Raw genomic sequence first — 24,336 nt, 5'->3', positions numbered from 1 at the left:
TGAACATTCTTAAACAAGTTTGAAATTAATCAAATTACATACAACCAATAGAAGAATCAGTAGAAGTACATTTAGCTTATAATACTTCTTTTACTTACCTGCAGCATCTGAATATAGAACTATAACCTGTTGTGGTGTATATTTACATTGTTGTTGAAGTTATTATGTGATGTGTGCAGCACCTTAAAGGATGCATTCACATTTTTCACATATTTTTTTAAGTCGTTGTAGTCATTCTTCCTGTCCATACTGGTTTTAAAGAAATCCCTTCCTAACTTGATTCCGATATAAGTTATGGGTGGCAAAAAAAAGTTTATCAGAAAATAATGTGAGGCTTCAACAGTCTGAGTTAGACAAATCATGTAGGTATTTTACTGTCTTTTAAATGGGGAATTCTCTCCTTTTGTGACTGTGCCTCCAAAACAGTTTAGCATAGACACACTGTCTGTAGAAACACAAAGGGCTGTGACTTAATAAGATATCCAGTTATTAACTCAGACTGCCTCATGTTAGCTTCAAAGTTTCAGATACATTTTCACACAGGACTGTAGATTTTGTCAACCATCACTTACATTGGGAGCAAATCAGGAATCTTAATGGCCAATATGTACAAGAGAAATGATTACAGCAAGCAAAACCTGTTTCAGTGCACATATAGGTACCTGACAAAACAGAAAAAAAATTGAATGTATCCTTTACTCATGATGTCGGATGTTAGTACATTATACTATTGTTTATGATAAATAACTGTTAATTGTGTGTATATTCTGACATAATGATGAATTTCCTCCTCTTATGCACAAACAGCAGCAGAGAAGCAAATATTTCAGCACTAAGAAGAGCATATGTCTCAAAACATACAGTATCCGGAGGGGTCCAGACTTCATTTAATCTTCCCATCACAGCAATCTGTTTTTGTTCCAAACAGTCGGAAAATTTGCGGCTGTGGTGCAGCTGGAGGCTGTAACTGTGACAGAGGTCGATGGGTGGGGGGTAAAGGATGGGAGGGAGGAGAGGGAGTTGAGGGCTGGGCCAGGATGGACTGGAAGTGTGCCCCCAGCAGCATTTATAAACAAGGCCCCTTTACACACCTAAGGGTCATTGTTTACATCCATCCTTACGTACCGTTTCTGCACCCTGACAGTGTGGCAGAGCTGAAGAACACAGAGAAAGAAACATCTCACTGTCAAGCTTCTTCCTTTTCTGCCCGACTGTGTTCATCTTGAAGACTTAGCACCTGTTGTACGGGGAAGAGCACATCCGAGGGGAAACCTTGAGAATTTTTTTCGACCAAATAATTCTTGTTCAGATCTTCCAAAAACCAGCTGCCACCATTTCACCTCCAACAATCATGTACAGCTCCACCTGCTCCCGGGCCAAATTTGGCCAGGAGGCAAGGGAGCCCCTGCACAAGCCAAAAGGAAAAAGCTGTGGTTACTACATGAGGATCGTCTTCTTCTTTTCCTCTCTGATCCAGTCTCTCATCATTGTTAGTCTGGTGCTTTTCCTCATCTATGGACAGCCAGAGAAGTCTGCAGAGGAGAGGAGGGTTGAGGTGAGTGGTTTCCTCTTGTTCAGAAAATCTGTAAAGATCAGAGTCCCTAGTAAAATAGCCTCAGTTTAGTTTGTTAGGTATTAAAGAGTCCTGAGATGTTATAAGACATATACAAGTACTGGACTTTGAATAATCCTTTGTGTCTGTTATAGATTCTCCACAGAAAAATCTTAAAATTACAACTGCCTACAAGTGAAGTTATCATTTTTTAGTGAAATACATCTTAAAGAGACTTAATTAGGCTTCAAAAATCAGATGGACCTATTTCTGCAGTAACATCAGAGGCAGAAATAACAGCATCAATCATCATTAGTCTGTTATGTGTCGGTGTTATAAACAAAGAAATTTTTTGTTGGGATATCACTATTTCATTTCACAACATTGTGTCAACATGTTCAGAGCTGTAAAATATGGCCATGTCGATGCTGAGTAATCTGAATGTTATTGTGAAGGAGCTGGAGCTGAATTTCAACAGGATGAGTGAGAACAACATCCAGCTGAGGAAGGAGAAAGGCGCGCTGGGAGCTCAGCTGGATGCTCGCACAGCTGAGAAAGCCGCTCTGCAGAAAGAGATGGAGAAGCTGAAGACTGATGCCAACAACACAGAGCACCAACTAAGAACTAAATTAGTAAGTAGATGATTAATGTGGAAAAGATGTCAAAAGATAACCGAAGTGAATAGCATGTTTTTGCTAAGATATGTAGAGGCAGGTCATTTCCTAAAACTGTGAAGTAGTTTTTAACACCTCTCAATCACCTTTGAAAAATTCTCTTTTCAACAAGAACAAATTAAGATTAAAAGGTAACGTTTTTACAGTGTCTCAATTATACAACATAACTGTTTCCTTATTTCCTTCAGCATTGTTGTAGTTTCCTTTGGGTCACCATTGTAATAAAATACAACCCACAGTAATTATTTTATTTATTTATTTGTTTGTTTGTTTGTATAGCTTAACTGTGAAAGAATGAGTGCGACAACACTTTCCATGATGGCACGGCGTCCCAGCCCTCCAATCCAGGCCCCTCCCTTGATCACCACCAACAGTATGTTATCTACAACTTAGAAACCCTTTTTAAAGAATGGCTTATTAGAAAGTGGTATCAGAATATTAGTAAATGCAGAAAATGAGGTGTCCATTTAAGATTTCCTGTGTTGATACTGTTCTTCTCTGAACTCTCCAGGCGAATTAAAGACGTTGCAGAGCCTCAATGCTCAGCAGAAAGCTATGATCAGTCTCATTGAGGCAAACTTCACCCAGACGGTTCAGTACCTGAGCCTTGAGAGAGACAATGCCCTCAAAGACCGAGACACACACCACCAGGATGCCATCACCCTGCGCAGAGAGAACACCATGCTGAAAGAGCAGCTCACAACCTACACCAGGTACAGTGCAGTCTGATTGCCTGTCTGCTCACAGTGTGTAACTGAAAATATTAAGATTAAACACATTAAAAGTTTTGTGTGATTTTTTTTTTCTTCTATCAGGAAGTGCAAAGAGGACTTTGCTCAGTCTTTAGATGGGATCACAACAGTAACCAGGGACTTCCTGAACCGAATCAACAACCTGTTTCCCCACCAGCTGACCTTTCACCTCACCTGTGACAGCCAGCAGGAACAGATGGAAAAGATAAGAAACAGCTGCACAAACCTGTCCAAAGATGTGGAGAACAAGTTCCAGGTGTATCTAGACAACGTGGGAAATAAGGTGTGTGAATGTTTTGTAATTTAAGTGGGTGTGTGTGATCCTTTGATTTGATGTTATTGCTTTAAATGGCTCTACAAGAGACCTGTTCGGGGCCTTTCCTTGATTTTACTCCACACATGCTGGAATACACAGCCTTGAGTGGCAGTGAAATAACTCAGTTTTTGCATGAATATGAACTAATATAGACCAATATTTCTATGCAGGGGTGGAAGAAGGATTTAGATCCTCTACAAGCCCTGAATTCAAAATCCTACTTAGGTAAAAGTACAGAAGCATCAGCAAAAGGTACTTACAGCATCAAAAGTAAAAGTACTCCTTTAGAAAAATGTGACTGATATATAGTATATGACGGTATCGGACTGATACTGATGCATTACTATATAAAAAGCTTTTTACTGCTGAAGCTAGTGGAGGTGCAGCTAGTTTTATTTTATATCCAGTTTGGTAGCATTGTCCAGTGTTACCAGTCTGAGGGTTGGGCCCCTCCAAAAGGTCACAAGATAAGTCTGAGAGGTCATGAAATAATTCATAGTGTAGGAAAAGCGATAAAATCAATTTCGGCTACAAAATTTTGGGTTCAGTTTTTAGATTTGTCTCTAATTTTAGTTTTTATTGTGAAATATTAGGTACTTGAACAGTTAAATGTGAGAGAAGTTTAGAGCGGAAATTTCTCGTATCTAAAAAACATTTTAAACATGATATCTGTGAGAGGTCACAAGCCGAAAAGGCTGGGAACCACTGACTTATTCTTTACAATACATTATAAGCTTGTTTTTTTTTTTTAAATAAAATTAATGTAGTGGAAATATTTTTCAACTGAAATGGTTGGGTAGAAGTATAAAGAAGCATAAAATGGAAATACTCAAATCAAGTAAAAGTACCTTAAAATTACATTTACATACAATATTTGTGTAAATGTCCTGGCTTACTTTCCACCCATTTATGTGAGATTTTGCTGTTCTGAGTTAGTACTCCTTTCTACTTAACCTCCCTTAAACTCCTGTTAGTTTTCCTGTTCTCCTTAAAGCTGATGGAATATTCCAAAGAACAAATTTAATGGGAAACCAGTTTCTCAAGGGAGGAAGTCTATCCGCTGCATCATTTGTGATAAATCTAGCTAAAGAGACAGACATCCTCTGAGGTGAACTCAGGTTCAGAGCAGAGGTGAAATGTGTGGCTCTGCTGATACAGCAGCACTATGCAGGACAACAAAAACATACACTCAGCAAGGCTCCTTTTGGCTCTTCAAAGCAATATTTCAGTTAGATACAGGCTCACTGAGGGGTGAAAGGTCATCACTTTTTTTTTTTGCTATCAGTATTTTCACACCGACACTGAAACAAATACAACTTTACCAAAAAAAAATAAAAAATTATCATTTAAGTTTTAAATTCAACCTCTGATTTGAGCAGTTTCAGAGGAAAAGTGACGTGAGTTTTCAAACTGTACACTAAAACCTACAAAACCTTTATGTAGCTACATTCCACTGCTTCAGCTCCATATTTGGTAAAACATAGTTAGCAACAGTGTCCGAGACCATTGACAGTTGATTTAGAGCAACCATAACCTGTAGGCTTGGTCCCTGAGGGAGGATATACTTCATTCTTACTTCAGCCGTACAGCATGAACTCTTGCGTGAAGAGGAAAATGAACATTAACAAACACTCACATTATCAGCATTCGGATAGAAATAGCCACATGGTCAACAAAAACAGGTACAATTATGTAAAGGCACCATCTGGAAACACATTTGGTACAGCAGAGTTTGACACATCCTATAACCACAGGCCATTATCATCACTCACCACAATCATGTCTGCCCCTTTATGCCACAGTGTCTTAGAAAGTAAATATTATATTTAAAAGGGAATATATGGCAGATCAGATGAGAAGTTTATCATGTTTATTTAAAAAATATATATTTTCTTCTTCCAGGTAGCAGAGATCCAACAACTGTCCAGTCGTCTGGAGGTTCAGAATTTATATCTGACGTCCGACCTGAAGCAGTGCGAACGCAATCGCAGCGAGACAGTCGCCGACGCTGCCAGGCAGCTACAACTCAAGCAAAAGACTCATGATGACCAGGTAGATTATATTTGAGCAGGGGTGTACAGTGTGTGCATATGCATGTGTGTGGCTGGGAAGTGGGACCCAACAGAGAGACAACTTCCTCTGTATCTGGTTATAAAACAATGAATGCCATTATAAAATTGACAGTATATGATAATCTGCTCCTGTTCTATCTGTTTGTTTTTACATAATAATGTAGCATAAGTGCAAATGAACCTTTTACATTGGCTTCCATTTAAAATAATACTTGACTATTTTGTTCAGGTGGAAAAGTTACTGATGGAGCAGAATCGGTTGAGAGACCAGAAGAAGCTGCAGGAAGAAAGTTTGGCCCTGAAAGAGAGAGAACTTAAGATCCTCCAGCAAATGCTCCCTGCTCAGCCCAGTTTTAAGGTAAAATAAACATAGAGGATATAGTCACAGCTGTTTGCTCTGTGCAGACATGAAAGGGAATTTTTTGTGCTTGTGTTAAGCATTAGATTAAGCTGCTCCAGATTCTCCAAATCAGTGAGGGGATTCAAATTGGCAAAGCTCCATCTAGGTAAATACTGTGTTTGTGAGTTTTTGAGAGTACCATCCACACTTGTGACTTCCAATAAGATTTACTCCACAAATTATATGGACATCAGTGCAGAGGTAAGGTGATGCATGTGGACTTGTGGCAGAAATGAGGAATCTCAGGGCTGCAAAGGCAGGAAGGAAGGACAGGCAAGATAACAAAAGAAAACGCCCCAATGCAAACTGCACAGTTTTTAATGTACAATGTCGGTGTCCATGCACAGTCAGAAAAGGCTGTAAAAGTATGGTACCTGTGTGACATGCTAAATAACACTGGACCAATCTTGTTTTGCAGTCCGGTGTTCCTAAAACTGCTGGCTTCCAGGGGGCCTCACAGCAGGACAGACAGACAGCAGGACAGACTGCGGCTAACTGGCCTCCTCTCGGAGGAGCACACGGCAACAGCAAAGCTCCAACGGTCAGTGTAATCTGTAGCATTTTTTTGTTGACATTACAGAGCATGAGATTCCATTTACGAACAATACGATACAATAACAGGGCTGAAACAGGAGTGTAAAGCCATGCTAGCAGCTCTCTGAAGCTGTATCATCAGCAGCACCATGCTAATGTGCACACAGTTACAATGCTAACATGCTAATGTTAGGCAGGTGTTGACTTAGTTCAGTGTTTTAGCATAGGTTACTAACATTTGGTAATTAGCACAATGCAAAGTGCTGCTGAGGCTGATGAATTTTATGGCACTCCAGCTGTCAAGCTATTCCACTCAAGACTACAAAAGTCAACCTCATGGTGGCACTGGAGGAAATGCCAGTATGATATCTGTGGAAAATTTCATGGCAACCCAAAGTGGTGTACAAACTGACACTGATATTCAGAGAACAATGCTGCTAGTAGGGCAAAAAATAGCACAGAACAGACACACGTCAACTCACTTCCTCAATGTCTGCACTCCATTATGTTGCTTTATGTGCTCCTTCTTCAAACTGTCCTCTCTGCAAACTGCATCACCTTTAGACATTTACTGTATCACCTCGTTGCTGTCAGCGATAGTTAATTATAATTGTTGACGTTTTGTCTTTCAGGTGAAATGAAATAAACCAGCAGATTAATAACTGAAGGCACAAGTGGTGAGCCACAGTGGTGGAAGGACATGTATATATTTCTGATACAACACACTTCACCAAACACAACCTGTAAATCCTCGGACTCCATGTTAATGACCTAGTTACTGCTATTGGTTTGTGCATGCTTTGTTTAGCTCTACTTGGGACTGAAGGTTAATTTGTGTTTTACTCGTGTTGTTGAGTTTAAACATTTACTGTGAAAAACCTTTGCATCTCTATCCTCAGGTAATTGTAAAAATTTCCATGACACTGGTGTACATATTTTCTCTCGTGTGTCACTCACTGTGGTTTGAATAGGTGGGAAAACAGACACTGGAAAATCTTTTTATTATCATGGAATTAAAACTGAATGACCCAAATAACTCCTTAACTATACCGTCCCCAGTCTCTTATGCCTTCCTGGCAGTAAAAATATAACAAAGCCTCAGACAGGACTTTGGGCAGCAGCTGCTCACTTGTCTGCTATAAACAGAATAGCCTTAAAATAGCTGCATTTATGTTTCCTCATGATTCGTTTGAATTTCTACCACAACCTGGATGACAATACACACATCCACCGAGTCATAAATACATTGTCGCAGTCATTAGTAGTTCTAAATAATGAACAATATATCAAAAATGAGAAGGAAGAAATTTGTCATAAATTAGACTGAAAGTTGTAATTGTTATGGCTAACTCAACAAAGAAAAGTTTAGACTGTAAGCTTCTTAATTGCCACTTTTATGAGGCATTTTACAAGAACAGAAGTTGTTATATGAACTGCTCTCAAGCTTTACTACTTCCTTTTCCTTCCATAAGCACAAGGTGATGAGCACATACAGTAGCAGTACAGCTGCAGACGGCTGGTGTTTTCTCAGGACTTTAGTGTTTAAATGTATTCTCTTGGTATCCATGAATGAATGAATAAAAAATAAATAACACCTTTGAAATGAAAATGTAAAAACAAAAACAAAACATATTTATGGGGGTATAATTTTGCAATAAATGCGTCCACAAAAAAACATATACATAAAAGCCACTCAATAATTAGTTGTAAGATATGTGTTATGTACATACTACTACTACTACATACTACTATAAGTACCACTTATCATTACTTTTTATTTACAAGTCCAAATATTAAACCAAATGCCCTTCCTTATTGCCCCCCACTGACTCATTTCATTCTGATTCCTACACGGGTTGTTTTTCAACTTCTTGATTTTTTCAGTGTTCCTGATTCATGTATTACTTTGCCTTGACCACAAATTTCACTGTTTTAATTTGAAAGTTTAATTTCTTACACTGTGAAAAAAACTAGACTACTCTGGATTTTGTAGATACACTAAAGATATTCATATTTTAAATCTCTCATCATTGTCACAAAAAATAGGATAACTGTTTATGTTCACACATTTGCAGTGTAGAAGAGAAGAATTTAAGTTTTAAGGATTCAGCTATTCTTTACTGATATAGTCATAACCATGCTATATTTTCTAACTCAAATTAAAGCTTATAATTCCTGAGAACGTCTGCCTTTGGTCTTCACTACTTTTTTCCCAATTTTGAGAAGCATGAGTCAGACGGAAAGAAAAGTTATGCTCTATTTTAGACAGAACAAATATTTGAGATGTCTTCCATGTTACATAAGAAAACACATTAGGATAAACTTCCAGGCTCAGTGTGCTGATGGATGTGAGTGTTACAGGTGAGTTAGTCTGTCTCCTGTCCTCAGGAAATCCTTTGTTTAATATGACGTGTTTTTGGTCTCATGTATAGACCTGGACACAAAAACACACACTAACAGACACACACTGATTTAAAGTCAAATGGGAACAGGGTGGAGCTGTACTGAATCTGGCTGCGTCAACTCCACATCTCAGAGGAGCCATTAATCAAAAACACAGGAAACTGACAAGACAGAAAGCTAAAAGTCATTAGTCAGCTCTGAACAAAACTGTGACACACAAATTAGTTGAGTCATGTTCCAGAATTAAGAAAGGAATGGATGATAAGCAATCTGTGTGTCAATCTTAAAACTTCTGTCTGACACTGCATTTTATTTAGTTTACATTTGGCCATTTTATTCACATTTTCCAAGGTTTTTTTTTTCCCTTGTGTTTAGTTATGGATTATTCAATTTTAGCTTATTTTAGCTATGCCAGCTCTATGAGTGGTCAGTCAGTTCACCACTTCGGTCCGGACTGAAATATCTCAACAACTATTTCTTAGTTTCTATTTCTTATTATTTCCATGTCTCAGATTCATTCATGTTCTCCAGAGGATGAACGCTACTGACTTTGTAGATGAGGTTGACATCTGTGGTCTTTGGAGCTATTGCATGCACTGAAATGAAATTTTGCACCAATATCCATGGTGGCCAGAAGATGATTGTTTCCTCTAGTGCCACCAGTAGACTTCTGTATACTCTGTATGTCTTGTGTTGTCTTACACTGCTTTGTGTTTATTTTGCTACATTACCGTTGAGGCTGATTTTTAGTCACAGATTATTAAGTATTGGACAGTTAAAAAATTTGACCTGGCTCTAGACAAAAACTGGAGTGATCAACAAAGTTAATTCAATTCATCCTTATGCTACAGTGAATGTCTGTGCAAAAATACATGGAAATCTTTCCAACAGTTGTTGAGATATTTCAGTCTGGTCCAAAGTGGCGGACAAACCCAGAGATCAGCATCGCCATTCATGATGCCATGCCGCTAGCATGACTTAAAACGTGTTATATTTCTGAAAGTAAGGCATCAAAAAAGTATTTTTTGGTATCAATATATAAAACTTAAGTATTGTATTGGCAGTTATTATTCCACTGTTTTTCACAGTTGTTGTAAACATCGCAATTTAAAGGATATGACACACAGGGATGACTTCAAAAATGAACCAGGTCCAAAATTTATTGCCTCTAATGTGTATGACAGCAAGTACCACTTTTAGCTTAAAGTCCCCCTGTGTTGTAATTAATCAGGGAGAACATGAAAGAGGACAAAAAGGCTGACAGAGCACTGCCGAAAGAGGAAAGGTCAGGCAGCGGAGACAGAGCGGAGAGAGACAAAAAGGCTGGGAGATGGGCAGTTTTGCTGGTGTAAAGCAGGGCGACTGTCGTCAGAGACTGGGAGGCAAGAAACCAAGTGGGGAAGAAGGGTGAGGAGTTCAACAAGGAAACATAAATATTTGATCAAGGCCAGATTGACAAGGGAACAAAGGGCACAGACAGCATTGCCTCCAAAAGCATACCTTTCCCACAGAGTAGAGAGGGGACCTGGGTCACTCTGACTTTCTCTACACGCTGTTTGTCTATTTTGTTATGCTTTATGGGGGAGGCTGGACAAAAATGTAGCTTACAATGGAATAAATCAGAGCCTACTCAAACTTGTACCAACAGCTACTGTGTAGCAAGAAATGTAAGAATAGGTAAAATTTTATGTTACTGAAAAAAACTCTCCATTTGCCTGGTGGCCAGAAACATAATGCTAATACTGCACCCTGTCTGCTGGATGTGTAAATAATCAACAAACGAAATCTACCATATCAACTATAAGATGATCGCATCTCAGAGTTTGCAGCTTGTTGCAATGGTACCAGTTAGTAGTAAGATAAGACACATAATCCCGTTAACTTCACATCCAAGATCCATGTTGAAATGTAATAATTATGTGTGAAACTATTTTAACAAGATATAACATTTAATACAACACATAATGCATTTAAAGTAATACAATTTCTCATCGAAATTATACAATGATTTCGAGTTATCCCAACAGGTTTCAGGTGTCTGTTCCCTGCTCCCAAAAACAAATTCTTCTTTGTCCTGCAATACAAGTAAACATCCAAACTTTGAGTCCATGACCTTGCAGAGGTCTGCAGCTGGCTTTATTTTAAATTATCTTGGCTGTTGTGTTCCAACCCAAGAGCCCAATATTCACCTATCAAAGGGTTTCGAAATCTATTTTTAAATTACGACTCAAGACTTGCCAAACACTTGTCCAGCGTATGGGGCCTCTGAGGCACCTGTCATCACGTTAAAACTATCTCAGTCTGTTAAAAAGCAACAACAGAAAACAAACATGTTTGTATCTCGGGAGCAGATGCATTCTGCAGCCAAGAACATGAATTCTTTTTTCTTTTTACTCTGGCTTTGCCTAGAAGCCTGGCACAATGCCGAGGCTGTGCCCTTTTGTGCCATTTTCTTTACTGATACTCTGGGACAGCACAAGATGACATTTTTTCCTCTCCCAGCAGGCTAGTATCACATGTATTTAATGTTTTCACTCCTACTTATCTGACTATTTTCCAATGCAGAAGTCTTTGAAGATGATATCCAGGATCTCCTCCGCCCCGACCCGTCCAGTGATCCGGCCCAGGCTGGTGAGAGCCAACCGGACACCCTCTGCTGCCAGAGCGAGGTCAGTCTCGCGGTACCACTGGTACTGAGCCAGGGCCGCCACACACTGCTGCAGGTGGGCCCTGTGGCGGGCCTGGGTCAGGGTGGGGGCACCAGACAGAGGGTCGCCACACCTAGAGAGGAAGTTAGAGAACAAAATGAACCAAAGCAATAAAACTCCCATTATTTAGTGCTTTATTTTATGTTTTTGGTTTAGAAAAGGTAAAAAAAAAGGTGAAAAATATAATTATTTGTAAATAAATTTTATGTACTTTACGTATTACAGTATATTTCATTGCAGTAATTTGCTTACCAAGAGGACAAAGGCAATTTTAGGCTGCATACAGATACTTTTGGAAGTCTGTCATAAACAGTGGCTGGCTAATATTAATCCATGCTGACTTTCATTTTAGCTCATACAAATTTATGCGTCATAGGTCCTGCAGAAGAAATCAGTCTTTCTGTTGTTTTAGCCCTGGCACAAGACAACATGATAAATCACTGCTACTTACAGAGTTTTGACACTGTTGTGCAGCACTGTGAGGAAGTCTTGCAGTCCTTCATTTGTGCAACAGGAGATCAGACAGACAGGAGGAAGTCCAGAGACCTGTTTCAACTCCCCATTCAGCTTCTGTCTTTGATCTTCAGGCAGCAGGTCAGTCTTATTCAGCACCAGGAGACACCTGTCTACAGTAAATGTAATCGCAAATAAAGAAAATTATGATTTGATTATTTTTAATGACTTAAAACTCTCTTTATAGACTATATGCTCTGGCCCAGATTAACCTACAACCCAACCATTTAACGATTCAAGCCTCTGTGGAAATCTTTGGAAGTTTTAATGAAAGTCCAACAGAAGCAGAAGCAGAGGCTGCCTAGATACGATACCTGTCTGAGGTTGCTCCTGGGTGGGCAGCACACTCCCCAGGTGTCCCTGAAGGAAGGCTACAGCCTGCTGAGCATCAGTGGGGAGGTTTGCACAGTCCACAACCACCAGTGTCAGATCTGCCAGCTCCACCCTGGAAACAAGTAAGCAAACATAGATACACATTTTGACCTGGAATCAATTATATGATGACAAAGATATCAGTCGGCTCTGATTTAAAGCCAGGAGATTAGTGTACTGATGGAAGTACTGATTTAGTACTTCAGTACTAAATATATGATACACAGCTGTGTTTTTCTTGTCTAAAAGTCAGTAATATAGTTAAATGGTACATCTCTAAATCATTCACCTGGATTCCCGTTGACCTGGGTAAAATAAATACTTCCTAGTTTACTTAAACCTTTTAATTAGAAACCATATTTGGTTTTTGGACCTCGGAAAAGATCAGTGACTGTCAAAGATCCCACTAAGGTTTTATTTTGACTTGGGTAAATTTTCTAGCCCGTAACCTTTTAGAACAGTGCAAGTCTAAGAAATAACTTTTCCAGCATCTGCAGCAGGTTATAGACCAGTGAGATACCTTAGAGCAGAGATGTAGCTCTCTGTTGTCTCTTTTTAGAAGGGAGAGCTAAAAACTACCTAAACTGTATTCACGTTAAAGACTGTGCACACTCCTGCACCTCGATCCCACAGTGAGGTAGCAGCAGCAGCAGCAGCGGATGCTTGTACTTACCATGTCCTTCCTGTAGTGACCCAGGTCACAAGCCTCTGACCTGCTCCTTTCACAAAAAGTTCCCTATAGAACGCAAACTGCCCGCCCTTCCTATATACTTAACTCAAACAAACAAGTAAAAGAATTACATGGTATTTGCATTGAAATTTGTATTTTTGTAATCAGATTTTGGTCTATTTTTTTCCACTGATGTTTTTCACCTGATTTTGCTATGACTGGCCATACAAGTTTGAGATAATAATGTAAGTGAATATTTAAAATGAATCATTGCATGTCCAACCATATAATATTCCCTTGAAACGATGGGATGGGTCCCTCTACATCTCACTATTCTCTGCCACTTCACAAATTTCACTGGTGCTGGTTTCAGTGTAGTAATTTAACACCTCATTTGCTGTGTCTGGTGCTGTCCTACCTGCCAAGAACACAAGTACTTTGAGAAATATCTGACATTTGTCTTTTTGCATAAAAACTGCAGAGCTGTTTTATTTTTACAGCTGTAGTATTTATCAGTGTGTCCACTCTTCTGCTTGTGCGTTTGTATATGATAAAGTGGTGATGACGAATACTACGAGTTTTGCTATTCTTCCCTGGTGTAAACAGTGGAAGCAGCTGTTAGTGAATGGTCATCTATGCCCATTCTCTACTTCACACATGAAGAACCTCTTAATAGTAAAAACTCTACATCGAGGAAAGGTGGCTCTTCATTACGCAACCTCCTGAGTGTGTTTATCCCATTTATTTATAACTATGGCTCAGCAATAATATAAACTCTGGAGGTTACACAGACATTACAAAAATATACTATGATGAACAGGGGAATAGCAGTGACTTATTTCTTCCTTTCTTTGTTTTCAGTGGCATATTCCATTGGTTGTGAGGCTAATTAGTTCTGTGTTTTATTGTAAACATGCAAATAGTCGCTGAGGCAGCAAAGCAGCCCTCTACATGTACTATTGTTCTCTATTGCTATACTGTATCCTGAAGTCAAACATTTGAAATAATAACCTTAATTTCTTAGGATTGTTCGTCTGCTTCATCTAAATTTTGATAGAAAGATCTGTAAGTCAATCATATGTTTTATTTTCTTCTCCCTACTTTTCCCGAGCTCGGCGGACCCCCTCTTTCTCCACCACGTCGGGGCTGTCTCTGATGCCGGCTGTGTCACTTAGGAGGACAGGGAAGCCACCGATGTCCAGTGCTGTCTCCACTACGTCCCTGGTGGTCCCAGCAATGGGAGACACGATGGCAGCAGGTCTCTGGCCTGGATTTAAAAAAGTTAAAGGGTAAGGATGGTGAATGGATGGTGCCAAGAAAAGGCCAAAATCAACAATGTGTTAGTCAGTCTCTCAAAACGTTCTGACTTCTCCAGCAAGTCTGTGGTTGTCAGCCCCAAGGCCATTCGTTCCTACTGAAGATGGAATTCCATGACTGACTATTTTCAGTCATGGAATAATACACATTTTTTGCTCTAGTATTTCCACCAGTAGGTCTTTTTATGGGATTTACTGTCAATAAGAAAAATAGTGAATATCACAAGTTTTCCTTGAAGACCAAAACAAAATTACATATCAAATGAATTCAAGAGGAACTGATGGTGAACAACAGCACACAGTTGTAATTAATCCCTCTGAAAAAGTCATTTATTTTTATATTTGATTTTTTTCTTATTTTCTAAAAGCTGATGTCAAAAATGGAAAAAAACCCTCACTTTCATCACCTGATCAGACTCTCTTTCTTTTCTTGATTTTAATACCTAAGACCCAGATGACCAATTTGGACAATGTAGTTATTTTAACAGACTCATCTGTACGTTTGCTTCTTTTGTCAGTAATGGACTTTGCAGGATAGACTATGCAATGATAACATTATTTGTAAATTGCTTCAACTTTTTCTTCATTATGTTGTGGTTTTTTTATGCACTTATCTGTCTAATATAGAAATCTCTATATCTTATAAAGTTAAAGCTTTGCACTGCCCAGCACAATAGGGGATATTTTCAGTCCTCCTTTCTTTAAACTTTATTCAGGAATTGACCATCCCAGTGAATCCCACGTAAAGTAACATAGCTCATTTTATCATGTCAGTGCTGTTTGGCCACAGGGAAGATTAATCAGAACAGGAAAGGATAACAGGATTTTATCTTAAATTTGATAAATACCCCTATTATTCTGTTAGGAAGCTGTGAGGAGCCCCAGCCAAGCCTCCACTCTGGATAGTTTATATAACGTGATTCTTTATGATTTCAGGATACAATGTTGTAAACATCCATAACCTTACACCATAAATAACAAGCGTGTCTTTAGACCATATGAAACAGTAACTCAGATCAGCAGAGGTAGTTTAGAATGAGAGAATTTAAACGCTACAGTATTATATGTAGAAAACATTTGAGTGTTTCCTTCTATACTTATATACATATTATACAGTAACATCACACAGAGTCAAAAATATTGTAATTCATATGTGCCATAAGAAGGTTCAGCTGTTCACAGATGGTGTTCTGTGGTCATTATTAGATTACATTCCTGCACCATCACATACAACACCTTGGAAGCAGCAGTTCTAAAAACAATCTTACCACAAGGTGCATAAGAAGCTTAGCTGTATTTTACAGCTTATAGCAAAAACGTACAAATATGAGCATCCAATTCCATGACAACTAGGCAAACTCTATCTGCTGAGGAAGAATGTGTGATTTGACTGAAAGCTCCAGAACAGCTACCAATGGACACTAACGTCAGATTGTTTTGTTAACAGCTTTTGCTTGATTGTTCAAATCTTTTGGTAGATGCGGGGGGGGGTAACTTCTTTAACTCTCCCTCCTGTCTTGTTAGCAACACATCTTTCTCTCAGTCTGTGGATGGAGCAAAGTATTTGCATTTAAATGAATCATGCAAATTTCAAAAAATGTTATGAGTCTATGCTGCTTAAGCTATGACAGATGTTGCCTTCTTCCCCTTCCAAACCATGGCTGACAGCAGTATGATTCAACAGTAAGGTCTGTATTTACAAGACAGTAAGTCATATTTTAAAATTAATCCCTTCATAGTGTGTGTGTGTGTGTTCTGCTTTTCTAAGTTCTCTTACAGAGTGTGTTCAGTAGGCTACTTTTCCCCGCATTAGTAGCTCCTGCGATGACCACCTGAACTCCATTGCGAAGGCGCTCGCCCTTTCTCTCATCCTTTAGGTGTTGCTCCATCTCCGCTTGTAAACTGCACACCGATCTGTCTACTGTGAGGGGCGAGATAAAGACGAAGGAGGGGACAGGACATGACAAATGTTTCACTTTCGTGGCCTTGTAAAAGGAATTTCTGTCCTTTGAAGGAAAAAGGCCTGTCCTCCGGAGTCTGACACCCTTCGTCTGGACGAAAAATGGGTCACGGACTTGTCTGTCTCTAAATATGACTAAAGCGGAAAAGTGTTTTTGACAATGCAATGCGTCACAATTAGTCATTTATCTTGAAGTGAATATATGTTACTCAGTAAGACTGTTTTCAACACATTAAATGCATTGAATGTGCAATGACTTGAGATGAAACTTAGGAAAAGTTCATAACCATAAAACAGGTAATTTGCTGTGTCTTTGCAGGTGGAAATGGAAAGTATTTATGCCAGATCTTCTATTTTTGGACCTCAGTCTATTATTATTTGTTGCTCGGAGGCGTGAGCCAACATTCCATGCCACCAAAACAAACGCTGGTTCCCAGGCTTTATTGTGTCGAAACTTCATAACATCTGAGGCTCTCTGAAGAGCTTTGCCAGTGCCAGACAGCAGGCGACAAACTCAGGGGGATATCCCTCATACACACACACACACACACACACACACACACACACACACACACACACACACACACATACACACCCACACACACAAAAACTCACGTACACAGAGAGCATGGGAAACCTGGGCATACAGACAACGGTTGGGCTGTGGACAGTGCTGCTGACAGCACTATTCCTGTGAGTGACATTGCAAGTTGCCTTTGAAGGCAAGACGAATGCCTCTACTGTCCCCCTGGCGTTCTATCCACACTTCCTAAAGGAAGTTGCCTTTTGAGCAGTTTGATGTCTATGGCTTCTCCCTACTGTGCAGCAGACTCACACGATGGCAGTTGAAGATCCAAACAGGAAAGCAGCCGGACTCTTCTCTCTTTAGAGAGAAACAGAGCCCTCACACTCCTTCGCCCCCCTCTAAAGCCCCAGGGATGACTGCTCTGTTATTTTTCTCCAGCCCAGAGGACAAAGTGCATACATACCTTGGTTTAAGACCCCATCCTCAATGAGCTCATCCTCACTGAAGTCGATGAAGGCCTCAACATGAGCCAAACACTATGAGGCACGCAAAACAGAGAGGAGAGATGAGAAGACGCTGACATCCATGTGCAGACCACTTAACACAGTGGACCCCCCCGAAAGCATCTAAATCAAATTTTAAGGTATTTATTTTCTATTTACACTTCAACGTTTGTGTGTTGAAATGCTGAAAGGCAAGCAGCACAGAAAACGTGCCAACCAACAGTCCAAAATGCAATCATAGAAACGAGAGAAGAGCAGCAAATAATTGTATTTGAGAAGCTTAAACAGGCACGTTTGGTATTTATCCCTGATAAATGACTAATGATTACTCTGATACCAAAACTGTTGACAACTGACTTTGTGTCAGTATCTGACATAGGCCTTCTCTGTTTAGGAAGTTGTCTACTAAACATGGCATGGGAGCCACCAACTGTGATGAGGTATTTCACACACCGGCTGAAGTTCACATCACAGCCATGTTTTTGAGATGCATTTTAATCTAGAACACAGAGCGAAAGTGTATGAACCACAGCACCGATCCGTATCTTGATTGACATTGCAGAACATGAAAACAATAGCTGTATAGCTTCACAAAAACAGGAAGCGTCAGATTCCCATACTTTAATCCATTCACAGGAGTGGGGAGCGGCATTGTTTCGGTGTCAGATGAGGGTTTGACCCATAGCAACCTACAAATGGTATACTTCTGATTAACTGGATTCCCAGAAATCTGAATAGAAAAAAAGGCATGGTCAAATTGCTTCTGGGAACTGCCTTAAGAAAGTTGCTGACAAGTAGCTTAACAGAGTTTCTCAAGGGAGAACACCTGGACCGGTTGGTCGGATCTGGTGCCAAAGTGTTGGAAGATTACATGTTCTCCAGAACAGTTAACAGCAGAGGAACGTTTGGCTCGAATCTACGGTGTTGAAGTGTTCATAGGCGGTCATTGACCCGGTACTCTGAACCGCCTCTACATGATGTCAAAGGAAAACTTTAGTTGTAGATAAGACAGACCTAAGATCACATATGCCACAATATCAGGGTAAGCTTCCCATGGCTCACTTGTAAGCATTATTATTAAATGCGAAACTACAACAGATAATGTGTCGCTCTATTGACTGGCTGGTATAATTAATCTATAATCCATCCAAAACAATGCAAAGCCAGATGTTCAGAAATGGAAAACAGGGTCACGGTGCTGGCCAGTGGTCAAGGACCTGTCCCTTTCAGCCACCTCAATCACAACATAATAATAACCGCAATGCTCTACAAACTGTCATAACAAATTAAGGAAATTTGGTCCTTCAGTAGCACTAACAACGTGCAAAAATTCTAGCTGCAGAAAAAAAAACTTTCTCTTTTCCCCTGGGACATGGACTTTATTTTACATTTATTGGAAGGGATGTAAAAATTGGGATACTATAATGAAAATAATCCTCCTAACAGCAGGATGGGTTTCCTTTTGTGGAGTGAAATTACATACAATTTCTTTCTTTTTTTTTCCCTGACTTGATTGCATTTTTCCCAAATATTTTAAATTTATTTGTTTTAAATCCTTATTTACTTGTTTCTGTTTTTCACTTTTTTTATCCAGTGCTGAATAGGATGTATGATAAGTATCTGAATGTTCCATGCACATTATTATTTTGATTCTCTGTACTGGAGAGAAAACACACATACTACACGTGCTACTGTAACATGAAAACAGGAAGTCTCTGATTCCCATAAGTTAACCCATCAGCAGTGCGGCGCAAAAGGAGCTGCAGAGATTCAAAACAAGAGAAAGCATTGTTTGGGTGTGAAACTACTGAGGCCTGACCTACAGCACAGTAGAGACAGGTTCTTTCCAAACACTATTTTCACAGAAATGCCAGACATGAACATGGATAAAGTCTCTCCAGAGAGAGATCCGGGATTTTGGCTTGTCTCTGCTGTCAAGCTCACGCAGAATTTGACAGAACATTGTTTTTCAATGGGAATTTCTATCGGCCCCTTGTTCACCTGGTAGTTGAAAGACAAGGTCTGGTGGGGTTTCAGTCACAGTGAAGACCAGAGCAAATCAAGACCAATTACAGGTCTTGACCAAAAAGCAAGCACAGTGTCTGAGGAACAGACATGTACGATGTTCAAACATTCAATGCCTCCCTGTGTTGGAGCTGACTGATCAATGTGCAGAAACTGGAGGACCATCACACACAGAGGTGTCTAGACTGCATATGAAATTACATAGTATCTTATGTAATAGGCAGAAAAAATGTATCTTACATCTTGCAGGATGACACACCAAAATAAATAAAATATAAGAAAAAAAGTGAGATCTGGTACAATTCAAATATTGAAACACCTCCACCTCAGAGCTTCAAGCCAGGTGAAAACATCTGCCCGTTTGCACGTCTACCCGCTTATTATGTATGTACACCTTCAGTCTCTGTATGGCTCGTTAACCTACCCGTTTCAGTTTGTGGCTCCAGTCCTGATAGAGACGTCCCAGTTCTCCTGACATTTGCCTGAGAGCCTGTCTCCTCTGGGCCTCTGTCTCAGCGTGGATCAGATCCCCGAGTCCTTCCACCTTCAAGCAGCATCATAATAGTTAATCTTCCAATACAACAGAAGTACCTATCATGCATTATTATAAAGCATTATTATAATAGAACACTGGGTTGTTTTTCAGCCCACACACAGAACGGACAGCTAGCGGACCGTAAGGAGACATTCGCTGAATTTGACAGGGAGTGTATTGGATTAGAATCGCTGAATACCAACAATCCCCCGTTTACAGGTAGCTGCCCAGTAGCTGCATTCATGCATAAATGTTTGACTGCTCAATGAAAGAAATGCGCAAAGGGCAAAAGAAGGGCAAATTTTCCATTATTGACATTTCGTGAACTTGAACTCCCTGACCGTTTCTGACCTTGTTTATTCCACATTTACCCTGTAAATTTACTCTGAAAAGCTCTTGATACACAAATATGCACAGATCTGTCTGCGTGATTTTACATGGTCTTCTTGAGCTACCTCTGTTAAACCCAGTTTTCCTGCTTGAAAGGCCCTCCGCGTGAACTCTCCAGCTTCAGCAGGCCTCATGCCAGGCACGCTTCCTGAGAAACACATACAGCATACAAACATGAAAAAAAGTATGAGGCACGAGGAGGACATGCATCATGCTCACAAAGCACATACACACACACACACACACACACACAAACAGAGGAGGATCAAACACAAGGTCAATGTGTCACTCAAGGTTCACGTGGAATGAAAACAGGCACAACTATGCAGGTTAAAGAGGTTACGTTTTCATTGTTTTCTCAACCATTTTTCAAGCCTCATCAGGAAGAGACAATGGTGAGCACAAAACCATTTGACTAATGGAGGTCATGATCTGTTAACTACAGGAAAATATTCTATTTTACATTCTGATGGCTGGTTATCTCAGCAACATTGTCAAAGGCTTTCTTTTAGTTTTAAAAAACAAGATTTATTTTTAAAATGTATTGTACAGCACTTTAACGTTTTATTATTTAACTATTCCTGATTAGCAATAACCTCATGTTAACTTGGCAACAAGCATTCATTAACATTTCTGATTTATACAATACTGCCCTCTACAGGTGAAGAGGAGAAAGGAGACTGCAGTAAAAATATTACTTGTCAATCACAAGGGGATTGCCACGGTTGCCAAGGCGCATTTTATAAGTATAGCAGAAACAGGAATGCATGTGTCAGTTTTCTCTTTTAAGTTACAGTGATGGACAGTTACATGACTCAACTAGATGCGGTGTTTAAAAATTTTATGCAGGCTTAGAGCTTGGGAAGTCAAAGCTATGAAGACAAACATATCAGAAACACCCTGCAAAGTCAAGATGCATCAAATGAGACTTTCTGTTTGTGTGTTTTGCTGCATATTGAGGTGTATAACATTTTATCATACTCATCTTGATATCTGGATGTTTACCTAGAGCCTGTAAGACAGCAGTGATGACAGCAGGACCACCGTGGACATGGAACTCCACACTGTCCTCTCCTGTAAAACTGTGAGGAGCTGATGGCATGAGAAGTACACAAGAGAAACAATAACACAGTCTGAATACTGTTTAGTCATTTGAATAGAAACAAGTGGAAGACACTAATAGGGCTTCAGATATTCACAAGCTTGAAGATTAGTGATTTCAAATGGCAGTGACAGAGAACACAGAGAGATAGGACTTAACATTAATATTTAGCAATGAAGCTGGTTTGGTTTCACTCCACAAGGTGCTCACACACAGTTTATTAGATGAATTCATTCCCTCACTGGTGGACAGAGATTTTACACATTTTACACCCTTTATTACTAATTTTTTTTTTAATGGAATTTTATTTTAAACAGTATGCAGTGTGTGTGTGTGAGTGTGTGTGTGTGTGTGAGTGTGTTTCTAAGGAACAGACCTGGGAACCAGAGGACCAGTCCACGGTCCAGCACTTCTTTGACTTGTGGGTCTGTGATGCTGCGTAACAGGGCAGTGCGTGGTGGAGGCAGGCTGCGTGTGAACCCGGCCATGTGCCTCAGAGCTGTGGTTGATGCTGGACCACTGACTCGTATCACTGCCACCCCACACCTGCCATGACCTGATGACAACGCGTAGATGGTCTCAGCATCAGCCAGTGGGCCTGTGGCTTCATCACAGGTGGACAGGAGTCTGCATGGTGGGGTTCCTCTGCTGGAGATGGTAAGTCACATTTTAATCTCTGATAATGTGTTTGACTAATTTAGTCTATCATATAGTCTGCTGATTGTTTGGGGGGGGGGGTTATCTCAAATATTCTGCTAACAGTTGATTGATGTAATCAGTTATATTTTTGACTGATTATCTTTTCCAGCGCTTTGCTGGTTCTCACACCTGTGCATATAGAGTACACACTATATGGAAACGATGAAACAGAGACCGGTAAACAGATAGTGAAGTTATCAAACCTTATCCTACGTGTGTGGACGGTTGCTCTCCATATCCCACGACAGATAAATGGAAGCATAATCAAACACTGAACACCAAACGTTTCTCCTGTGGCTGACTTTAGAGACTGACACAGCAAAACTCTGTCTTTGACATCATGATATCAACCTCTTCCCCTGTGAACCTATGACGGGATAACCTCTGAACGCAAAGTCGGCTGGTAAATGGACGCAATTAGTTATCCGTGAATGTTTTCAGTCTCCAAATGGGTACCACAGACAAACTCCTGCGTCTCTGACTCTCCACTCTTCTACCGTTTACAAGTTCCCCACGATGAGTGTGTTACTCCCCCTGCTGATTGTGATTGGTTAACGTTTTCAACCACGGTACCAGTTTCTGGAATCCCATTTGTTTATGGCCCGTCAGTGTGAAGTAAGACCCGCCCACTGTGCGCAGTAAAATTCAGTCCGTGTAGCTACTGTCGTCCTTCACATCCATCGCTGGCCGCCCTACTACTAGCTGTCTATCCGTATCATTAACTCTGTCTGCAATCATTGCTAAATACAAGTGTAAATGTATTTATTATTCCTATTTTATAGTCATTCATTCATTCACTTAAAATACATTTAAGCCATTTGCTCAAAAATACACCAATAACTGCTGAATGATGCCAGCATGTTTGTTGATTTATCTGTCTGTGGTTATTCCACACGAAGATGCAGATATCGGGTTGCAGGACGGATCTTAAATAATTTCTTCCTCAACATAGTAGCAGATCCGTTCATTTTTATCATCTAATCATAAAAAAAGATATTTGGGGAAACGCTGTAACAGACAAAAACTGTGCTTCTTCAAAGATTAACATTTCTACATGCAAATCAGTGTAAATATGCAAAGTGATTAGTTTTATTTGTTTTTGCTATTTGAAATACAAATTTTAACATACATTCAGAGGTGTTTCTAATATCTGTATCAATGAAGGTAGACTAAATATTAGATAGATAGATAAGTTGGAATGTAAACATCTGTATAATGTTCTGTAAACGTAACTGTATGTGACAGGTAAAACAGTTGATGTCCAGGGTGGGACAGCTGTTGACAGAGGCATCTCTCAGTATAATGCAACACAGTTCAATAGCATCACAAACTACAGCCTCATAAAATTATCATGCAATTGAATCAACATCTCTCTAAAACAGTTTCAACAAAAACTGAACATCATAACCTTCATGAAGGTCAGATTTATCACAAGACTGACCAGGGCTGTTGTTTGACTGCAGTGGTTTTAGTTAGGTGTACTTAAATATGCAACTGTGTGTGTTAAGTGATCCATTTTTTTTTTTTTTTTTTTTTTTTTTAACACTGCCCCAACAGTAATCTTCAGTACGTTAAACTACAACTCCTTGTTTGGATGTTTACTGCTTAGATTGTGTTTTTGTGTCTTGTACTTAAATTAAATGTAATATTGTCTGTAGTTTTTCAGGGCCTAAATATCACAGAACATAAACACAGGTTTTAGACTACATGTGTGCTGCTCTGTGTGTGCCCCACTGAAGCTTCTTGCAGCTGTCAGCCCAGAGGGTGGTGAGTAAGCACAATTTCTGCTCGCATATGAGGTGCTTCTGAGCTCTGAGCCATACGGAGGGGGAGGGCTGCCAGCCCGCCTGTGTGGATGCACAATAAAAAGCAGCATCCAGGAGATAGATTGTGTGCATGTTGAGGAGGCATGGCCTGAGGCCTGGGGAGCAATCTTTAACCTGGGATCTCAATAATTTATAGACTTCTCAGTGCATGCACAAGGCTTGACAGCTGCCACCTCACAGCTGTTGAGCACCATCAACACACAAACATCTTTATCTCTCATGACCAAAAAGACTGTTAATCAGACCATGGATCTGATTAAAGATGACAAAATTCTCTTTGTTATGAACAAATTACCTTTACTCTCCTTTCACACCCACGCACACATATATGCACACAACTCACACACAGTTTAACAACTCTTCCACTTGTTCATAAACTGTGGTACACACTGTGATAATTAATGACAGATGTGTATATTTTACCAGTAGCGGATCATCAAGCTGAGTTTGCACAATCAGTGTTTATTTTGAGGGATGTGAGTTTGTGA

At 39.8% G+C, this 24,336-nt stretch overlaps 3 protein-coding genes across 5 annotated transcripts in view; 2 read left to right on the top strand and 1 right to left on the bottom strand.

Moving 5' to 3' along the window:
• Nucleotides 1-1,096: 1,096 nt before the first annotated feature.
• plvapb (plasmalemma vesicle associated protein b) lies at nt 1,097-8,477 on the top strand. The gene is made up of 9 exons (XM_041041086.1): nt 1,097-1,555; nt 2,008-2,184; nt 2,506-2,599; nt 2,738-2,939; nt 3,042-3,261; nt 5,197-5,346; nt 5,596-5,724; nt 6,185-6,307; nt 6,933-8,477. The coding sequence occupies exons 1-9, from the start codon at nt 1,352-1,354 to the stop codon at nt 6,939-6,941; spliced, it is 1,308 nt and encodes a 435-aa protein (XP_040897020.1). The 5' UTR covers nt 1,097-1,351; the 3' UTR covers nt 6,942-8,477.
• Nucleotides 8,478-9,881: 1,404 nt separating this feature from the next.
• Nucleotides 9,882-22,503, bottom strand: gtpbp3 (GTP binding protein 3, mitochondrial). Of its 3 annotated transcripts, XR_005894208.1 has the most exons (12): nt 22,226-22,503; nt 21,700-21,971; nt 21,227-21,313; nt 20,287-20,369; nt 19,721-19,840; nt 17,232-17,304; nt 16,060-16,203; nt 14,068-14,233; nt 12,239-12,369; nt 11,863-12,037; nt 11,181-11,484; nt 10,243-10,255 (listed from the first exon to the last, which is right to left on the bottom strand). XR_005894208.1 is itself a non-coding variant. In XM_041040726.1 (11 exons), the coding sequence occupies exons 1-11, from the start codon at nt 22,282-22,284 to the stop codon at nt 11,253-11,255; spliced, it is 1,542 nt and encodes a 513-aa protein (XP_040896660.1). In that variant the 5' UTR covers nt 22,285-22,503; the 3' UTR covers nt 9,882-11,252. The 3 variants fall into 3 exon arrangements, 2 of the variants coding, with proteins under 2 accessions (XP_040896660.1, XP_040896661.1); XM_041040726.1 differs by having other exon boundaries at nt 9,882-11,484; XM_041040727.1 differs by having other exon boundaries at nt 9,882-11,484; nt 21,700-21,968.
• The window catches only part of ano8b (anoctamin 8b), a 40,294-nt gene continuing 37,881 nt past the window's right edge, over nt 21,924-24,336 (top strand). The window contains exon 1 of the mRNA XM_041040724.1: nt 21,924-21,980. The gene's annotated coding sequence lies outside the window, so the exon portion shown is untranslated. The remainder of the gene's footprint in view (nt 21,981-24,336) is intronic.

The sequence above is a fragment of the Toxotes jaculatrix genome, chromosome 6 (genome assembly GCF_017976425.1).
Source record: "Toxotes jaculatrix isolate fToxJac2 chromosome 6, fToxJac2.pri, whole genome shotgun sequence".
NCBI classification, from domain to species: Eukaryota; Metazoa; Chordata; class Actinopteri; family Toxotidae; genus Toxotes; species Toxotes jaculatrix.
Note: the sequence above shows the minus strand (reverse complement) of the source record. Positions and strands in the feature narration are given on the sequence as shown.